General features: G+C 42.0%; 1 protein-coding gene across 2 annotated transcripts; it reads right to left on the minus strand.

Annotated features, from left to right (window-relative positions):
- Positions 1-859: 859 nt before the first annotated feature.
- nup153 (nucleoporin 153) lies at positions 860-20,621 on the minus strand. Of its 2 annotated transcripts, none has more exons than XM_069696890.1 (22): positions 20,506-20,621; positions 15,995-16,220; positions 15,573-15,848; positions 12,260-12,399; positions 11,256-11,384; positions 10,857-10,973; positions 10,394-10,438; positions 10,131-10,184; positions 8,815-8,955; positions 8,655-8,707; positions 8,131-8,266; positions 7,863-8,024; positions 7,677-7,775; positions 7,495-7,579; positions 7,303-7,404; positions 6,568-7,206; positions 6,231-6,392; positions 4,956-5,915; positions 3,794-4,249; positions 3,451-3,630; positions 3,116-3,299; positions 860-2,532 (listed from the first exon to the last, which is right to left on the minus strand). In XM_069696890.1, the coding sequence occupies exons 1-22, from the start codon at positions 20,581-20,583 to the stop codon at positions 2,445-2,447; spliced, it is 4,512 nt and encodes a 1,503-aa protein (XP_069552991.1). In that variant the 5' UTR covers positions 20,584-20,621; the 3' UTR covers positions 860-2,444. The 2 variants fall into 2 exon arrangements, with proteins under 2 accessions (XP_069552991.1, XP_069552982.1); XM_069696881.1 differs by having other exon boundaries at positions 15,995-16,217; positions 20,506-20,618.
- Positions 20,622-20,946: the final 325 nt, after the last annotated feature.

Below are 20,946 nucleotides of genomic sequence, written 5' to 3' on the forward strand. Positions count from 1 at the left end.
CACAATCCATAATCATGTTCTGGAGGCATTGTCAATTCAACTGAAGTCAGTGCAATTACATAGCATGAACCATATGTGACATATGACACACAAATAGCACATAAGCAGCAAATAACTCAAAAATGAACCTACAAACTATAAACCAATCTAGAGACACCAACACAATAATATTTTCTTAATTTCATAGTAAATCAGGGACAAACTAAAGAGGAAGAAAAAAAGGTCAAAGCTCAGAACTGAAGGTCTCTTGCCTGTTGTTTGCCATCGGTGGTCGCATTTCTGTCCATTAAACACCAACGAAACTACTCCTTTATGTTAAAAGAGTTTTGGTTCATTACTCATCATCTAAAAGACTCCTCTTCATGTAAAAATCCCCCCCATGAATACTGACAAGGCAACTTGACAAATACAGCACCTTCAAACAACAACAACAAACTTGAATCAAAACCTCTCCAGAACAGTTGGAACAAAGCTGAGCATTTGACCCGGTATCAGACTGCACTGGTGTTAGGCAAGTGTAGCTGGCTCTCATAAGCTGTCAGATAAGTTTTTAATTATACACATAGTTTTTATGAATACACTGGAGTACAACAAATTTACATTTTTGAGTTTCAAAATGTGATGGGTTGACTCATAATTCTTTGGTAACATGAGTAAGTATTCATTCACATTTAGTTATTAAAACAGTGAGAACAAATGTGTGAAGAACAGAGTAAACATTAGTCAGTGCTTATTTACTAAATAAATATTGGAGACAGTTTTTAAAAGTACAATAAACATTTCTTTGGCATTTTTAAATTGAATTATTCATATGTAAAATAACATGTGGGTGCTGTATGAAAAGATCAAACACAAGAGATGAAGTCTTTTTCTAGTTTTATTGATGGTAATTACCCATGGTTTTAATTTTTATCACTCATCCAGTAATAATCATGGCTTTAAAATTAAACTGACTTCCTTATCATCCAAAGTCACCCTCGTCCATTTAAACACGCAATAGAAAAATATATACTTAATACTTTGTACAATACTGGTTTTGGTCCAAACAAAAGTGGATCAGAAAAGCCAATATACCTTTAGTCATCAAAGGCTCTCCAATTTGCATTTAAGGTCCTTTTAAATGGATTCGGGCAACTTTGAATATAGGAATTTACATAATAAATTCTAAAGACAAAAATGCTGAATGCGGAGTTTTTAACACAAAAATTCAACTTCACAGATTAAAAAAAAATATCACTATTTACAGGTTTTTATAATAATATTCAAAGGCCAATTAAGAGAGAGAGAGAGAGAGAGAGGTAAAGAGGGAGAGGCAGAGAGAGATAAAGGGAGAGTACAAGGAACGAGGAATCAGGAGAGGAGGGAGGAGAGGGAGGAAGGAGGGAGAGAGAGAGAGAGAGAGAGAGAGAAACAAGGGGGCACAAAAAGCAGAGTTGTGGAGCGAACCAGAGAAAAATTAAACATTTAACAAGAGTTTTCCAACTATGCATTTACAAAGTCCTAAAGGAGTTGAACGAGGGCATAAGCCTCCGGCCCGGTCCATCCTCCACAGTGCATGGATGCGTTTCGTCCTCTCCCAAGCCCCGCCCCTTCTTCCTTCCGCTCCTGGTTTTGTTTTAAACATTCATTTGCTTGCTCACCTGTGGCGGCGGCCAGCTAGCGGCCCAGGCGATAACTCTGTCGTTCAGTTTTCATACGCACACCGACAACACGCAACCTCAGCATGTACAAAGAAACCAAACACACCTCAAGTCTGTACATAAGAGGGGGAGAAAAGAAAACACACACTCTGCATTCATCACAAAGATTACACGCTCATCCCTGTACATACAGCACACTGCACTGACACCGTGGCTTCGTCTCCAACGGCACCTCCGTTCCTATAAAGGAGCAGTCAAAATAGTTTGCAGGCTTGCCACTGGAGATTCGCCGCACAGCTCTCACTACCTCTGCACATCACAGCTCATAACCTGATCACCCATACTAATTAATAAGTGTACACTCGCAACGCTTTAAATTTGCAGTTTTTGCCTTTGTTATTAGAAAAAGTCATGCCTAAAGTCTAGCAGACGTTTGCCGGTGTTGAAAATATAGATGACGGTCTTGCTTGTTTTTCATGTCGAGTATGTGGTCTTTGCTTGATTGTTGTTGTTGTCAAAGTCAAGTGTCATTGTTCAGTCAACATTTTTTGTTTCTATTTTCCTAATTGCGAAGTCCTGTGACGTGGATTCACACACTAACAGGTTTGATCTACATGTGAAATCCTCTGAATAGCCAGCCCGCCCCACCCGTCCAACCCGAGCACAGCCTCGGCCCTTTCTCCACGTGCCAAGTACTTTCAGTGGCTGTCCAGTTGAGACCTTCCACGCCTTCGTTGAGCCTTCAGTGGGGCTACAGATACAGTCAAGTCAAAGTCAAGTCTACTTTCTTGTGGCCACGGGGCCCTACTTCCTGCGCCGCACTGCTGTCTTGATCTTGCGCCCAGCGATTGCTTGCGGTCCCGCCGGCGAGGCGGTGAAGGATTTAGCTGACCTGGAAAAGCAAAACAGACACAGTCTCCATTAAAGCAACACAACAAACACCAACATCAGTAACTGCTATCGAACACCTGGTGAATTGATTATTAGTTCGCTGATTATTATTAGGATATGTTCATGTTTAGCACCATACAGTTGTTGAAGGATTGTCAAAGACGAATCTCAATGAACTAATACATTTCTTATTATGCACACCAAAATGAGTCTTTTTTGAGGAAAACTCAAAATACAGTAATCAGTTGGGAAAATGAGTCATATAGTTAAAGCAGTGTAGCTAGTCAACGCATCATGAGAATAAATTGATAGTCAATTATTGTTCAAATATTTTTCGTTTTCTCTTCAGTAAAGAGCAGCTACATGAATCTTAAAAGGAAATAGAGAATTACTTATTCTTTAGAGCATTTGAAATCAGAACATATATTGCAAATGTTCTCAAATGTCCAATCCCACTATTTGTTATTCCACATCGGGTCTTCATTTTGACTTGGACCGACGATGTTAAAACATACAACATGTTTCGATGTACACGTTCAGAAAATACTGCATGCCTGGAAAAGGAAGGAGGAAATGCAACTTGCCCAATATTAAATGTGGGGGGTTGTGCGAAGTTGAATCCACCTCCAGGTGCTCCTGGCTGAGGTGCGACGGAGGGGCTGGCAGCGGGGGCAGGAGATGCTGCTGATCCTGCTCCAAAGGTAAACACACCCGAGGCGTTGTTCGTGGCGCCGAACGAACTGGCTCCTCCGAACTGAAAGCCTCCACCTGATAAAAAAAAATAAAATAAAAAAAAAAAGGAGTCAAATTTAAATGTCTGAATAAGGCCACGATAAATAGAACGTCTTACTGAAAGGGTCAGGAAGCACAGGGCTCTGAGGACAGCCGGAAAACAACACAGATGGTTACAGTCACTCACCTGGTGCAGAATTAGCAGCCGCCCCAAATACAGGTGTGGAGTTGGTCTGCTGTCCAAAGACAGGGGCTGCGTTGGGTTTGGCCCCGAAGGCCGGGGTCTGGGAGGGTGCGGCTGTGAAAGGGGATCCAAAGGATGACCCGAACGAAGGAGTCACAAACGGGCAGGGAACTACAGATGACGCTGTTAGTGGAAAAAAGGATGGGGGGAAAAAAATAAAAATAAATACATGTACAGGTATCTCGTATAAATGTTTCATAATTGTTGTTAAAGCCCAAATATGCGCGTTCTATCAGTAAATCCAAAACAAAAAGGATGACAATGAGTTGCCAGAGCAAATACAGACCTGACGAAGAGGCAGAGGAGGGTGCTGCTGCTCCAAATCCGAAGGAGGGAGCAGCGGCAGCAGCAGGAGGAGGAGGAGGAGCAGCAATGGCAGGAGCACCAAAGATGAAGGGCTGAGCTGGCGCTGGGGCCGGAGCCGAGTTCAGAGGGGCAGCTGATGGGGCAGGCGCCTGACCGTCCTGACTCTGGCCAAACATAAAGGCTTTAGCTGGAGGAGCGTCACTGGAGGTTGCGGCAGGCTGACCGAACATGAAAATGCTGGGAGCAGCAGAGGGAGCCGGAGCCGCCGTGGTGCTGCTGCTGCTGCTGCTGCTGCTGCTGCTGGTGGTGGTGCCGCTGCTGGTGGTGCCAAACAGACTGGGAGTCGGGGTGGAGGACGATGAGGTGGTGGAGTTGGTGGTGTTGCTGGGATTACCAGTCATAAAATTAAACGCTGGTTTTGGTGCAGCAGCAGGATCTGTTCAAGAGGAGACCATGTTTCTTAATGTGAGTAATACATCGCAGTGGAAAAGCTGTTCTGCTGAATTTTTTTTTTTTTTTAATAACGGAAGTTATTCTTGTCGTTCTGGCCACAGATTTTGCAAATCTGGCTGTTTTTGTTAACTTCAACCCACCATATTTACTTTAGTTGGGTAAAGGCACAGATTCAGTGAGACAGAAAACAGATTTTTCAGTGAGGTCAATTATCAATTTAAAAATCCTGGATTTATGGACAGTGTTTAGTGTGTCTTCTCCTCTGTGCTGTCACTATGTTCTGAGATCAGACCAATAAACTAAGCCACTAAAATGTTTACGTACAGAAACTAAAAACGAGAACAGCCAGAACCACGTTGAAAGAGGTTTTTTTTGTTTTTGTTTTTTGGGGGGGGGGGTTATTCACTTCCTTATTGACAGACTGATACCACTGGATCCGTTCTTGTTTGTGTGGTAAATATTAAGCTACAGCCAACAACTAGATAGAAAAGCATACAACATCTCACCTGTACAAAACTGAAGAGTATAAATAAAATCTTGTGATTCTGGCAACCTCACACCGACAAGAAGAAGAATTCTTAACAAAAAGCTTTTTACCCAAAGTGTTGGACAATTACTTCAACAAATTGCTCAACAGAACAACCTTTACAACAAATCAAATCTTTAAATATTTACAAAACGCGGCATACCTGAAGCAGTTTGTCCAAAAGTGAAGTTGGGCTTTGGAGCCTCTGAAGTAGAAGTTTCGCTCTTGTCTGCTGGCTTGACAAAAGTGAAAGCCGCTGCAGGTTGCTCTGTTGGAGCACTGGGCTTGCTGAAGGAAAACCCCCCTGAAGCGGCCGTTGCTGAATCGACATCCTTACTAGCAGCGCCGAAGAGGAAGGAGGACGGAGCCGAGGAGGCAGCCGCTTCCTTCTTTTCCTCTGGCTTCCCGAAGGTGAACGTGGGAGCCGCTGCCTCCTTGTCTGCCTGTAAGGATCCAAACGTAGACCTCGCTGGTGGCGTGTTGGTCGCCAAACTTGGTTCGCCCAATCTCCCAAATACAGACCTTGCTGTAGTAGTTGTGGTGGTGGTTGAGTTGGTGTTCGCTGATGTGGTGTCATTTGATGGTGCCTCACTTTCACTCTTTTCTTGAGAGGGGGGAGCAGGAGTGAAATTAATGGAGGATGATGAGGTCGTGGTGCTGTCTGACGTTTTCTCTTCGGGTTTTGACAGTCCGAAGGTGAAGCCCCCCTTAGAGGAGTTACTTTCTGTGCTAGATGATCCTGTTCCAAATGCTATCCCACCGCTGACTCCAAACTTAAACCCAGAACCTGCAGCAGAATGGTCAGGCTTTTTGTCATCACTAGAGGCAGTCCCAAATTTAAAGCCCTCAGATGAGCTGCCGAATTTGAACCCTGAGGAGGCAGTAGTGTCTTTAGAAGTGGTTTCTGATGAGGAGTTTCCAAATGGTACTCCAAATTTGAATCCACCTGATGAAGAAGACGACGAGGACGACTCCGAGCCACCAAACTTGAAACCTCCAGATTCCGATCCAGAAGTGCTGTCTGATGTGCCAAACTTAAAACCTCCAGAATTAGAGGTAGAAGAGCCGAAAGTAGAGGAACCTGAAGTTCCACCAGCTGAGGAACTGAAAGAAGAACCAAATGCTGAGGAGAAACAAGAGATATATATATATAAAAAAAAAAAAAAAAAAAAACGACACAGGATTAGGTGCAGGTTGTGTATAAAACGGTCAGGTATAATGCAATCAAATAGGTGGCATCAATATACTGTGCTTATGCGTAGAAGTAAAGGACATGAATATCTATTAAAAAGATGTATCACACACACTTGTTCTGTGATGGCTCATATATATATATATATATATATATATATAAGAAAACATTCGCCTGTTTAAGTCATTTAATATTTACATTGTTGCAAAATCCGAAAAGGTGACTGCTTTTTTTTTTTTTTTTTACCCTTGGGCTCCACGTTAGCTCCAGGTTTGGCTGCCTGACAGGCGACACACCGCACATCCGCAGCCTTATTCTGTAGGAGACAGACGTCACAATCCCAGCCGCCCTCAGGCTTCTTGAACACTGGAGCACTGACGGCTGATGAAGAGGGTCCTGCTGAGGCTCCTGTGGAGTGGATGAAGAAAGAACTATAACTACCAACACTAACCATTTCTGTTGGAGATAACGTTTAGTCAGTGACAGTGGAATTACATGGATGACTGAAAAAGATAACTGGTACAACTAGAAGCAATTTGTGAGGAAGTAAATGTGAATATTGCTGTGGTCGTGCTCTCATTACCTGGTTTAGCACTCATGCAGGCCACACACTTAGTGTCCTCTGCCTTGTTCTCTACCAAACACGTATCACATTCCCATGCACCCTCAGGTTTTTTGAATTTGTCTCCAAATCCACTGAACCCTGCATAAATGGGGGCTGCTGGGGCAGATACAGTCTTAATAGCTGAGAAGGCAGAAGGAAGTGTCAGTGAGGGTTTGAGCCCCGTCCCGGGTTTGGCCGTTTCACAGGCCACGCACTTTACTGCGTCAGGTTTATTGAGCACAAGACACGTATCGCAGTCCCAGGTTCCTGCAGGTTTGGAGAACATTGTGCCAAAACCTGCCGTGGTTGTAGTGGTGGAGGTGTTGTTGGTGCTGTTGCTCTCCAGCCCAACAGAGGTGGCAGATGACTGCTTACTGTCCACGGATTTGGATGAGGAGTTGGGTTGTGGCGCCGAACAGCAAACACACTTTGTTTCAGATGGTTTGTTCGCAACCAAACAGACTTCACACGTCCAGTCTGGGGAGGCTTTGAGCAAACCAAACCCTATTGAAGAAGGGAGGGGTGAGGACGTCGTCGAGGTGGAGATGGATTGGGTGGACGTCTGCTGGGGAGCGGCGTCGGGTCTCGGGGAAATCTGAGCAACGGGAGAAGCAAAGCCTGAGAGAGAACAGACAAAGAATTAAATCAATGAATTTCCAGATTTAATTTGTAAGAATGTGTGACAGTGCACAAAAAGATCACAATGAGTCTAACCAGGTGCCTTGAGAAGATCCAGGACACTGCCCTGCTTCAGGACCTTGGCTGGTTTGAAAGGTCCATCAAAATCTTCTGTGCTTTTGCTAGTTGCAGGTTTCACTGTTTTTACACGTTAAAAACACAAAATATTATTAAGTTTCTGAGTGACCACAAGACATCAGTAACATAACTCAAAGAAAACTCTCTTACCTGCTGCAGCTATGGGTGTGGCCAGCTTTCCATTTGACATGGAGGGACCCAATTTTGCCACAGGTGCACTGAAAGTAAATCCAGCCTACAAACAAGGAAAGTACTTATTATCTATGTAGCTATTGTAAAGACAGTCTGAGAAATTGCCGATGGTGTAATTGCAGTAAGAAAAAAATACTTACAGAAGGGGAAAATGAAGGTGGGCTAGCAGCAGTGGCTTTGACAATAGGGGAGGAAAATGTAAAAGGTACACAGGGGGGTGTGGCGGCCTTTGGTGGATCCTGCAAGAAGAAAAATTAGCAACAATCTGTTTATCGTTGGACTTGTAGACCGATTATAGTACAATAGATGAAGGTTTTAAGACAGACCTTATTTGTAATAGTTTCTTTAGCAGGAGTAACAGCAGGTATCTTGGGGGTGGAGGTACTGGAAGTGGTGACTGGCGGCAGGGGAGAAGAGAAGCTGAAGGTGGGCAAGGCAGAAGTGCTGATGGGAAGTGAGATGGTTGGGAGGTTCGGCATCTCGGCCACCTTAAGTCAGAAAGACACCCGTATGCATCACATTACACCGGTTTGTTCTGTTAGTTTTATGGATTAACAACTAATAATAGATTTGTGGTGCCATAAAAGCTCTTACCTCATCATCTCCCGGGCGTTTTGAGGAGGGTCGTGTACTGGTCCTCTCTCTCTTCATCTTTCCCCCTCCAGAGCTCACGCTGCTGGCTACAGGTGTGCTAGACAGGGGACAGGCTGGGCCCCTCGAACCCATTGTGCTACAACAAAGGTAAAACAAGTGTACTAAGTAAAACAAACATAAACAACACAAGGATAAGGATAAGGATAAGGATGTTTATTGTCATCGTAAAAAGATACAACGAAATTAAGTTGGCAACTCATCAGTCAGTTCAGCAGCAGAACAAATATATATAAAACACAGGCATCAACGGCTTTAAAGTGACAAGTGCTTAGTTAAGGTCAAGGACAAGGAAAGCAATCTGGCATCCAAATAAAAGAACAGTGTTAGACAAGGGATGTTGGGATTCATTTATATTGTCTTGCTTTGAAGACTGCCAAACAAGGAATAAATATGAAACCAGTAACAGAACAGTAATGACACATCGAGTTTATTGGTTCACTAAAGATGAAATCAACTTGTTTTACCTTTGGGAGGGACCTGGGGTTGGTTCAGGTAGTTGCGGTGATTGTCTTGTTGGCTATGGGAATAACACAAAAACAAAATTAATGTCAAGTATGTATTGGGCAACTTTCAGCTGTAATATATAAGGAAGAATCGTGTTGTGCTATAAAGTGGGCAACTAACGGTCTCTCTTGTGGTCCAGTCCAGAGTTCGGGTCACTCCTCCAGGGGTCAGAGTAGGCCTGAAGGTCACAGAGCGATTTCCTGACAAAGATGTTGCAGTAGGAACCACAAGTTTCTGCACCGGTGGGAGAGTTGGCTCCATCTGATTTGAAGAAATATAGGAAAAAATCATTTAAGAATGAAGAAGATAGATTCATAGAACATGCACCACCATGCCACAGGACTCAGAGGGTGAACAAATGCAATTTAAAACCAGTCATGTCATTGCATTTAAGTATTTAAAAATTGCTTCAAATAATCAAAATCCTGAAACTGTGACCTGTAATGTGAACAATAACATCTCTAGAGATGTGCAGAAGTGATCAGAAATTCATCTCCATCTAGCAATATGATTATAATAAAACTAACAATAAATACATCAACTATATTCTCATATTTTGGACTACAGCAAGACCAATATATCAGCATCAATATCATGTATCTGTTGGTAGATAAACAGTTAAAGACTGTGGTACGGAAATGACAAACTAGGTTGGATTCCATTCAATTATTTGTCTACAATCAGAAGACTGACAACTGATAACCCAACTGTAAAATAAAGGCTCTGCATCAAGATTGTTTATGTTTAAAAGATACTATTAGCTTAATTAGCACAACCCCAAAAAACCTGGTTATGGTTGAGCAACGCTTTTATTGACACCAAGTTAATAAATCAGTCACGAAAGCCACACTGTGATAGCGGGATTTTTGTCTTTGCCCTAAGAGGGTCAATACGACGCTGTTTTATCGTTTACAAAGCAGCTGTCACAGCTGGGAGAGCATGACGGTTATTACGGAGGACAGGTCCAGTCCAGAGCTGGTGCGCACACACACACACACACACACACACACACACACACACACACACACACACACACACACACACACACACACACACACACACACACACACACACACACACACACACACACACACACACACACACAGCTTTGAACAGCTGAAGAGAACTCCGGTAATGAGCGTAAAGGAGGGCAGTGGGCAGTGGGACAGGAAACGACAGGAAGACAAACGGCAACAAGTGCTGCTGGGTTTGTACAATAACATCTCTGTTCACACCACTAAGCGCACAGACAGTGGGGACACAAGTGAACTTTAGTTGTTGAGCTGCATACATAAGCCTGAAACCATATGGGGACACGAAATATTGTTCGAACAAAAATCAGAAAAACAACGCTAGACATGGATAGCTGTTTGTCATTTCTGATGCACCAGACATGAAGGAATACTAATCACCGAAATCTTGAAATCTGCACTTACCCGCTTCTTTTTTGCCTGAAGATGTGACACGTGTAGATTTATGCCATCCATTGACTGCAAAGAGAGCTCGTGTAAGAGACCGTTTTCAGCTCAATGTGGTATCAGCAGTTCAAGAATTCAACATTTTAACAGATCACTCATTTGCAATATTAACAAGCTTCTGTCATGTTTTCTGTGTTTATCATCACACCGTGTATTGTACGCTCCAAAGTGTCACTGCAAACAGATTCTTACAATATATGATGTACATCAAAAACACTTACTGGTGACAGGGGGGATGAGGCAGCTGCTGGGATTCTCTTGGCATCCTGTTGATGAAGACAAATCAAAATGCAGCTATTTTAGAGAAACATATTTCAGCAAGAACATCCGTCATGACATCACGTTTACGATTATACATTCATTGCCAAACACATCAAATGGCGAACCAACCTTTGAGATTAAGTTTTAACACAGGAGATGATGGCGTATAGATAGATGTATAGCTAGATAGATAGTTACTTTATTAATCCCGCGAGGGGACATTTTTTTTCACTACAGCAGCATTTATAGATACAGGTGAAGCAATACAAAATAACAGTAAAAATGATTAAATATAAAAATGCACAATGTATACAATAAAAATAGAATAATATTAAATTAAACTAACTAAACAGTCGTGCAAAGATTTAAACAAACAAACAACCAACAGTGTTATAGTTGTGACTGGTGTATGTGTGTACTCACAGCCAGCGGGCTCGACATGCGCTCCAGTGACTGCAGGATGCGCCTGGCTGTGGCGCTGGTCACCCCACAGGGCTGAACACCAGCCGGCTTGGCCTTGATCTGTCTCCTCACCGGGGCCTACATGTCAGATGAACCAATTTAGTCGAATGAAATCAATAACATTCAAACGCCGCTGACGCTATGATGTCAGTGTCAGAAACCAACTGCTTTACTAATAAACCTTCACAGCAAAGACCATAAATTCATCGGTGTTGTTAATACAACTAATGTGTTTGACCAACTCTGCCCAGTCACCATGCGATTACGTTTTTTTTTTTTTTTTTTTTTTTTAAATCATAAAGTTAACATGGTTCAGCTCTCAGTACACAGGTCACTGTTTCTATCTGTAAAACAGCTCACCTGGTAGGGAGTTCCAGGACGGGAGCGGGAGCTCCTGACTGCAGCCGCCCCGCCGTACACCGTCTTCCCGGGGTAGAAAGGTGAATCTCCGAGCTGGCTGGAGTTCATCACTGTGCTGTTTAATGTTGACTAGAAGAGAGAGTTATATTACATTATATTAGCCCCGAGTTAATTTTATGTTCAGTGTACTATTACAAATTAATTACATTCTCAAATATGAACCCGGTCATTTCTTTTTCACGATTTTTTTTTTGCAACGCGTAAAATAAGATAAAATATGTTAAAATAGCTGAAACAAATGCACGAGTTAAAGTGCAAATTTGGCAGACAGCATCTTTAATAATGAATAATATTTAAATGTCTTTACCCATAAAAAGCTAAAGGCTTTTGCAAACAAAGTCCTGTCACATATTGTCTGTAGAAAATGTAAATAAAACCATCCAATGTGGATTCGGCGGTAAAATATTCGCTCAAAAGTCAACGCATTCCTACACACATCTGACATGATCAGACTTGTGTTCGGTGTCACCTGAAGTTCCCTCAATATCCCTTTAGTCTTGCACTGTTTAAATCCAAGTCAAACCGCATACAATAGAAAACTGGACTGACTTGTGTCTGGTGTGCTGCCTTGCAACTGAAAATAAATGTACAACACGTTGATCACACGAGTGAGTCTGAATGAATTTAAGATGCCGTCTCCCTTTGAGAAGTGCGACAATAACGCTTTTCTATATTATGCATGTAAGAAATAATGCAACACTGTAAATGATCAAAGTTGAGGCTCGAGCTATCAACATTTAACTACATCTAAAAGCATGAGTGAGTGCATCTGCAGTACGTGGACATTCCAAAACGTACATTTAAGCGCATATTTAAATGGTTCATGATGAAACACTAAGAGGCCAAAATCCCAAGCGTTGCAGCGCAAGATCTGTTCTTTTAGCAAGCTTTTCACCGGCGCTACATGCTGACTGAGCATCTTGATGGACGGGGCAGATACTCACATTGGAGGAGGTTCCAAAGACAGACAGGTTGAAAGCAGGCTTTTTCAGACTGGACTGGGAGGGCTGAGGCCCAGAGTGGGTTCTGTCTGTCTCTGGGGACCAAAGCTGAGGAAGCGATGCCGTTTTGGAAGTGGGAACATCTGAAAAAGAGGAGACGTTGAAACCATCTCGGACTGTTCTAAGAGAGCATCGGTGTATTTATCTAGTGTTGTGGCCAAGACTTCTAGGTCTTAGACAAACCGTACACATAGTGTTGGATGAGAATACCATCTCAAGATTTTTACAAATGTGACGCGTTCCATCAAAATGAGTCGGAAGTCGCGGAGGTCCATTCTCGTATAACCACTTTTTTTTTTTTTCATGAAAAATACAATTTTGGCAGTTTGGGGTTTTTATGTGCTTCTGAACGAATCAAGTCTCGGCTTTAAAACGATAGCATCATTCATTTCAAATTCAAATGATGAGTCCGGCTTTGAAGCTCTTAAACGTTATGTGAGGACGGAAAGTTTCCCCCCCAAACACCTGTTCATCGGAGGATGAACGAAAGCAACGTTTGACAGCTGCGGTTGACGGAGGAGGATCGCCAGCTCGGATCAATGAGTTCCCGTGAGGAAGACGTCGCACGGCTTTGAAATTCAATTCCCGTCGGACGTGCTACATGTAATGGGGATTGGACCAAGCTAATATCGGAATATCTCGCTGCGCCTGGAGGTGACAGCGGAGCCGGGTCTGACAGCGGCCCGACCTCCTTAAATGACTCAAATCATTAAGCGCAAATCATGACGGTGAAATTTAGTCGGAGGATGGCGAGGAGGAAGATATTCCACTCATGACGGACCCGATAACAGCCCACGATGTGTCGGATTATTGTTACATAAATGAGGATAATGTCAAAGAGGCAGCCCGGGAATACAGGTGTAACTGTAAACTCCACAACGGCGGCGCTTCTTTCGAGCCGGAAGATGGGATCAAATGAAAGAAATGACAAATGGGGAGTGTTGGCGACAACATTTTTTTTTAATTTTTCTCCCTGTTTGTTTTCTGCTTTTATCATCACTACAGAGGGTTAAGAGGCTAATATATTGTGTAAATATAACGAGTCTAAGTGTAGGCCAGCGACTGTCACACAGGTGTGCCTGTGTCTGAGGTGTGTTTGACACACAGGTATGTAAGTCAGGTGTGTGTGTGTGTGTGTGTGTGTGTGTGTGTGTGTGTGCGTATGATGTTTAATAACATAATGAGGAATCTCTGTGCAGTGATTCATTCACTAAAAGACTCTTACCAAACATCATCCAGTCGGCAATTATTTTGTCACCACAATGTAATTTTGAGTATAGTTTTGAAATAGCCTATACAAGCGTCATTTCTAGGAGACAGTGTAGCTATGATAAGACACAAAAAGTGACATGATTTTAAATATAGCCAAAAAATAGGCTAACATACGGTAAAAGTATAGGCTGTAAGATCTTTTGATATCACAGTGAATATAGTTTTGCGGTTGTTTTTTTTTAATAGGGATTGTATTGATGTAGAAATGATCAGGCCTCATTTTACAATGATTTAACATGATTTCCTAACCTAAAATCTTTGCGATTACTTGAATTTTCATTCTATGCCATTTCATTTTGTAGATGAAAAAACATCTGGTTCTCGTTGGGTATGTATCTTTTAAATCATACTTCATATTATATTGTATATATTATGTACATTATAAATTATATTATATTCCATATGTTTTGGATTCTTGTTTGTGGGCTTCTCGGTCTATCTGCAATGCAGCGTTTGTGCAGGCTTCATACACATATGTGGATTATCACTTTTAATCAAAGAATACGGTTTCCTTTTGACTTGAGTCTGAATAAATTCATTTTAACTCGTGTGAAAAATGGCTGAAACATTATATTTAATACCCCTTTTCTCAAAAATGACATTTGATAACAGGCAAACTTTGAAAGCGTATATCTCAGAATATTTGGTGTAGAAAGACAATCTTGGTATCGTTATGAAGCTGAGACTTTCCTCTTTACGGACATATAATTCAAAATGTGTTTCGGGGTCCAAGTGACTCAAAATGATGGAGCAGGTCACAAATATACAGCAGCTTCTTTCGGTTCAGTGGCTGAACTGTCTGTGTGCTGCTATTCAGGCCCAGACAATGCAAAGAAATCCTTGTCAAAGCAGATTATCACAGTAAATGTGTGTTTTCTATCACTTCATGTATTTAAATCAGGCGTATAATGAGTCATCGTGGGGTGGTCAAGACCGCAGGTTCTCATTTCAACCAATCACATCTGCAGGTGATATCCCCTCGACCTGAAGCTTAGCCGCGGTGCGGGTGTTTGGAAAACTTGCAGACTTTTCATTTTTCATGGTAGAGGGCGCCTCTCTGGACTCATGGATAATCTACTTTAGTAACTGCACATTCAAACAGCAAAACAATCTTATGCACCATGTTTGCTCTAACTGAAAAGAAAAGAAAAAGCCAGATGGAAGGGAAAGAATCTCTAAAACATAAGAGTCAATATTTGTTCTAAACAGCGCTGGTTTATAATAAAATCTGTGTTCAGATACTTTTCCTCATCTCATATTCGGCCTACTGGATGTGTGTGAATATGTGCGGATGCTTGGGTAAAGATTAGGGGTGGGCGATATGGCCCTAAAATAATATCACGACATATCTGGGTATTTTTGCGATAACTATATTTTTGTAATATATTTTGGTATATTGTAATTACATACAATTTCAACAAAAGCGTTACAGATTTATGTGAGCATAAACGTAGCCTTATACCTTAAAATACTCATTAAAAACTAAACAAAAATGATCTCTTAGTTCTTTAGTTTGTAAACAACAGGAACGTGTGGCGGGCTGACGGGCACTTTGGAGGTGAAGTGGAGCAGGAGAGCTGCTGCTCAGTCAGGACGACTACCAAGATCACTTGCACAGCTTATAATTACTTCCTGAAAAATTATACCGGTATTACCGTGAACGGTATAATAAGGGACACCCCAAGTACAGATGTTCAATAATGTTATACTCACTACTTGGTTTGATCCAACGAGTAACTTTAAATGATAACGTAATCAGTACCTTCAACAGAAGCTGGATATTGTGAGTGCAGAGACCATTTTGTCGGCGTAACATTGATGCAAAGATCTTAAACTGAAAACATTCCTTGGTCAACTGAGAAGATTTTCATTTCATTTCAATTAACTCTCGACACCGTGGAGGGCGATTGTACCTTTAAAAACATCCAAATACATGAATCTCTGGCCAACAACAAGTGCTTCTGCTCAAATGCTCTGCCCTTACCCTTTTCAGACGCGCGGGAGGAGAATCCGCTTGTGGTGGAGATGTTATCATCTTCATGCTGTGAGAGGTTATCCTTGATTTCTTTGACCAAGGAGAAACCCGTGGAAAAAGGTCCAGGGGCTGAGGAGGTGGAAGGCTGGCAGAAGAGGCTGCTGGAGGCCCCCAGGGTCGGGGAGGAGGGATCCAGCGGGGTAAAGTGGAGGTGGGAGCGACTCAGAGGAGGTCGAGAGAGCACGTACTCCTGAAAGTTCAGCGATGCACGGCTGGTTGAGGGCTCTGTACAAGAAGGAAAGAAGTCGTCGGTGAGTTTTATTAACATTTAAAAAAATAAATAAATCTGTTTACACTTAATTGTCATGCAAAGGATATAAAACTCCCCAGCTGACCTTTTGGATGACCAGAGAAACTGAATGGGTCCTCACCTGTGTTACTCGTGCTTGGCTCCGGGGTGTCGCGTCCATCGAGAGGAGGAGATCCCTCTTCGCTGCCGTTCGGAGAACGAGGAGTTGGCGTCTTGCAGTTCTCGTCTGTCCCCTGCACAGCCTCTGTCCCTCCGGGAGAATCTCCATTCTTAAAGTATTTCTGGAGCCAGGAAGGAACGATGCTCTTTACTGTGTCTGTCACTCGACTGATGAGGCCTGACTGCTGCTGATAAAAACATGAGAAAGGGAGAGGAAGCCATTAACGGGGGAATGAAATGAGTGAGATGGGCGTGTACAGACAAAAAAAAAAAGAAAAAGACATTGTTTGTAGCGTTCCTGGAGAAATAACGGTTGAGGATTGGCACTGGATAACATTTAACGTATGTAAAACAAAGCTGCATGTAAAAAGTTTTGCTAGCCGAATCGCATGTATTTATGTTTTGATGTCTTGCATCGAAAAATACAAATAAAACACTGATGCTCGTCTTTGTGTTTTTAAAAACAATGAATTTGTGGCAAAAATCAACTCCACATAATTTCTGTTTGAGAATCATATTAACAGTTGGGCTCCTGCTATTAGCAAAACACACCAATCAACACTGCATAATGTTATTCAAAACTGCTGCACAGCCCTACTTGTAATGAGAGTCTATTCGTCTTCCCCAGTGCAAAACAAAACATGAGCTCAGTCTGACGGAAACTGGGTCAGGCACCGTGCATGCTTCTCTGAAACATTGAGCAAGTGATTCTGGTCTGCACTATACTGACTGAGGTGTAACGTTGGATGATTTCCAATCAATAAGGATGAGTCTCCGCTCCTACACCATGCTCAGAAAGTCACTGCAGGTCCAGGATTTAAATATCTAGAGAGCTCTTTTCTGCAAAATCTGTAAACCGAAGAAACTTAATGGAAAAATGTATTCAACGTGTAGAGCACTTTCTCGGTCTTAGCCGGCTGACTGCAATATACGGAAGATCTCTTTCCTTTATGATATCCCCGGTGAAATGAACCTATTTAGAGTCGCAGCAGGGGAGTCGGGAAAAATGAAAACACAAGAAGTAAAATCTATTTCATGAATCCAATGGCCAATTAAAGGGAGGCATGTATTTGAGAGCGGTGTCGAAACTATGCATAATATTTGAAAGGTACAACGCAGCAATTTGCTTATATAATTTCTTCAGCATTTCACCTGGTTCTGTAACTCTACCGGGATGTCTTCAGATTAAGGTCATGCTTTCCCATGTTGCGATTACAAAGCAGATGGGGAAGAGAAAAGTTGAAGAGAAGCCGTAGTCAGCGGATGCATCTCTTCATGGAGACACTGTGTACCCCGGGGTCTCTATAAACACCCGATAAGAGCCATATGTGTCTCTTGCTTCCTGCTTATCTATAATATACACCTGTGGACCACGCTGTACTTTACCCTGTGTGCAAATACACACAACTTTAACTGATCAACAGTGAGTGCAATAACCACCATAGTGCTGGTTTACTTAGTATTATAGAGCCTCTTGTCATACGGATTTAAGAGTGTTTCTGTTGCAGATAAAGCCATGTGGTCAAGAGACCCAGAGAGTTGTATGAACAACTGTGACCTCTCTCTTGTGAAGTTATCTTGTTACGACTGTAAAACATAGTGGTTTTTGATGAAATATGCTCACAGATCAATGCATTTAGCATTTAAGTAAGAAGACGTATGCAATATATGTAGGGAAGACTTTGAAGTAATTTGCCCAAAAAAGCTAATTCATAATAGAAAAAGTTGTGTCCAAGACAGAAGACAATGTTCCCAATATGGATGTTGCTGCTGCAAAGAAGCTACAGCTTTTTAAATTTCAACGCATCGAACACATCAGTTTCATGGTGGACACCTATTTTAGTGTTACTAATTCAGTATCTGACCAAATGTGAAATACGGTCTCCCCTTCTGTTTCTGAGTTATAGCTTTGCATAATGGACGGAAAAGTCACAGGAAGTTGGCCTTTTGAATATAAAATGCCATTGCTCTATCATTTTATCTTATTGGCTGTTTGTGTGAAATTTGGTCATGATTACCATATGAATTCTTGAATTATGGGCACAAATGTGTTGTGTGCGATCATATTGACCTTTTGGCTATCATTATCAGTTCATCCGAATGAGCCAAATTTGAAGCAATTCCCTCAAGACGTTCCTCAGATATCCCGTTCACGAAAAAAAGAATGTGCGTACAACCTTAAAACACGGCTGTGGCCTAAACGGAGGAGGTCTCTTGGTGCTTTAATTTTTGATAAATAATCATCAGCAATGGATATAATGGCTAAATGTGTAAAAGCCAATAATAATAGAACTGTCTAAGAAGTTAAGACAATGACATCGCTTTACTGTATGCAGACGTTAAACCCAGGAAAAGACATACATGCCATATCTTGATATTAAGATATCCAAAATCTCAAAGTGTCATTTCACGACATTGATGTATTGCCCAGGCCGAACCCTAGCATCTGTTAAAACAATTGCAACTGCTCAATTATTACATTTATGTGATGTGAATATGTCCAGTAATTTCTGAAAAGAAAAACCACAACTGTTGCGACTTTGCAATCACAACACAGAACTTCTGAGGTGACTCAAGATTGCATTAACGCAATCACTGCGTAGCCAATCAAGCTCCTTCTGCTTTTCAGCCATCAGTGTTGTGTAAATTAAGCCATTGAAGAAAAGCTAAACCTATCTTTTAAACAACTGCCCACAAGATTTGGATAATTATTGTTTGTATCAGTTTTGATCCAAACAACCATTACAAGTTTTGATGATTACACAGTATTTCAGAGCCGATACTCTGTGATGTTGCTTAATTGTATTTTTATATACTGAGACTTATGATGTTTTTACCTCATTTCCATCAATGAAAGTAGATGAAGACTGTCACACAGAGGATGCAATCATGCCAAAACAAACAATTACAATAAATGACTTTTATCTTGAAACGTTTGGTTTGTGTATGTCTGGCTCAATTGCATACGGAAAGAAAATGGCGGTGACTTTTCTGCAATGGTTGTGGATCACTAAGATCAGCCATGAGCAATGGATATCCACCCAAAACAGGGATTTCTGGAGGGCTTAGGTGCTGTTGTAGCGGTGGGTGGATGTGGGCAGTTATTTTACTAAAAACATGACAATATTAATTTAAAATAATAACCACCAAACATTGGTAAAGCTTACCTATAGTGGCTTGGGTGCCAAACAAATATAAAAACAGTTGTTTCCCTATGGTCTTTCCCCCCCCACTTCTTTCTAGTTTGACCACTTAGCTTACCGGGTGTTCATCTTCTGCCCCACCTTTTCCAAATTTTGGAAGATTTTACATAGTAATAGTAATGCTATTATTAATCATGTGAAACTGCATAGTTTTAAGTGGGGGAAAAACGTAAACTTTTCTTGGGGTAAGAGTTGTAATTGTGAGGGAAAACCTTACAAAGTATCGGGCCCGCTATAACGAGTCGATTGAATTGATTACCTTTTTTTTTTTTTTTTCTGGTTACACTGATCACCTTGTGTGATCAATAAACAGACTGCTATCAGACTGGCATCATTTTTGAACTAAGCTTCCCAGTTTATTACCTCGAGTCAGACAACAAACTGGTCCGCTGATATTTATTATTATTATTATTATTATTATTATTATTACCCCACCGAAGGTTTTTACCAGAATATTCTACACGGTGACTAAATCAGTCAAAGGACACGCAGAGTATCAAAACACAGTCTTGTCCACCGGTAACGTTACAGGACGGGTTTCGAGCCGACAACACCGGCGGTCAGTGAATCCTCAAGTCAACCATGTGGGTTCAAAATCAAGTCGACGCTTCCTGCGCAATTCAACTGGCTGAGATTTGGCTAACAGCCGGCTAACAGCTAAAGTGTCTCCCTGGCAGGCCGGCGACACAACCTTAAAAAAATTTAAAAAAAATGCACCTCGATTGAAGACGGACACGCGTTGCCGCAGACGGGTGCGAATTAGGACCACGTCGCTCCTACCTGCGGCGGTGAGTCGCCTCCAGAAGTTAAAAGAAGCAGAAGACAACAATGCGGTTTTTTTTTTTTTTGCTCGCCGATGCTAAGCTCGTAAGGAGCTAAGTCGGCTAACACTTTGGACTTCTTACTTCCTTGCTTTCGCCGGCAGCTTGAGAATTTGCGAGCTGGTTATCTCCGGCTCGCCCACGTGTACTCCCGACAAATACCGGCGAACGAGTCGAAACGACACGTCGGTGCGGTCTGCCCTGTCCAATCGAGCCCGCCCGATTCGCCGAACCTACAAACCAGCTCGCTTTTTTTTTTTTTTTAGCCCATTTAGCATTTCCTTGAGCGTGCTAAGCAGCGCGTGGAGGCCACGAGCGCTAACAGCAAGGCCGGAAAAAAAAAATGTCTCCAACAAAACAACAACACGAGCCGAGAGACAAGCAGCGGTGCGATCGTCGTTACGCCCACGACGCGGGGCTTTTAACGCGTAAACTTCCACTCGGTTTACCTGTTTGCTCTTGGCGTAAGGTTTCGAGGCGATATGATATCTTCTGCTTCTGATTTTCCCTCCACCCGTGGCCGCCATGGCTCTTTCGTCTGAGTGTCTGTCGGTGTTTCGGGCGCCGGATAGCTGTCATCCAGCACAGCGGCCACTCACAGAGGCACTATGGGAAATGTAGTAGCTGAACCTAACAAAGGAGGTCGGGCTCGACGGGGCTTTTACCACATGGCAATGACAAGGGAGTATTTGGTGTCAAATGGATGAAAATTATTCCATGGTTATTTTTTTTTTTTTTTAATACTTCTACTCCTTATATAGCTTAATAATCAACAAAAAGCATGATCTAGTTTTTTATTATTTTTTTTTTTAGAGCCCATGAATGAAGATATAGCTAAATCTATGGATTATTGTGGTAGTTTTTTTTTTTTTTTTAATGAATGTCAACGC

This window comes from Brachyistius frenatus, unplaced genomic scaffold (genome assembly GCF_029030835.1).
Source record: "Brachyistius frenatus isolate BFR_SWC_R1_liver_20210118 unplaced genomic scaffold, ASM2903083v1 Contig_2, whole genome shotgun sequence".
NCBI lineage: Eukaryota > Metazoa > Chordata > Actinopteri > Embiotocidae > Brachyistius > Brachyistius frenatus.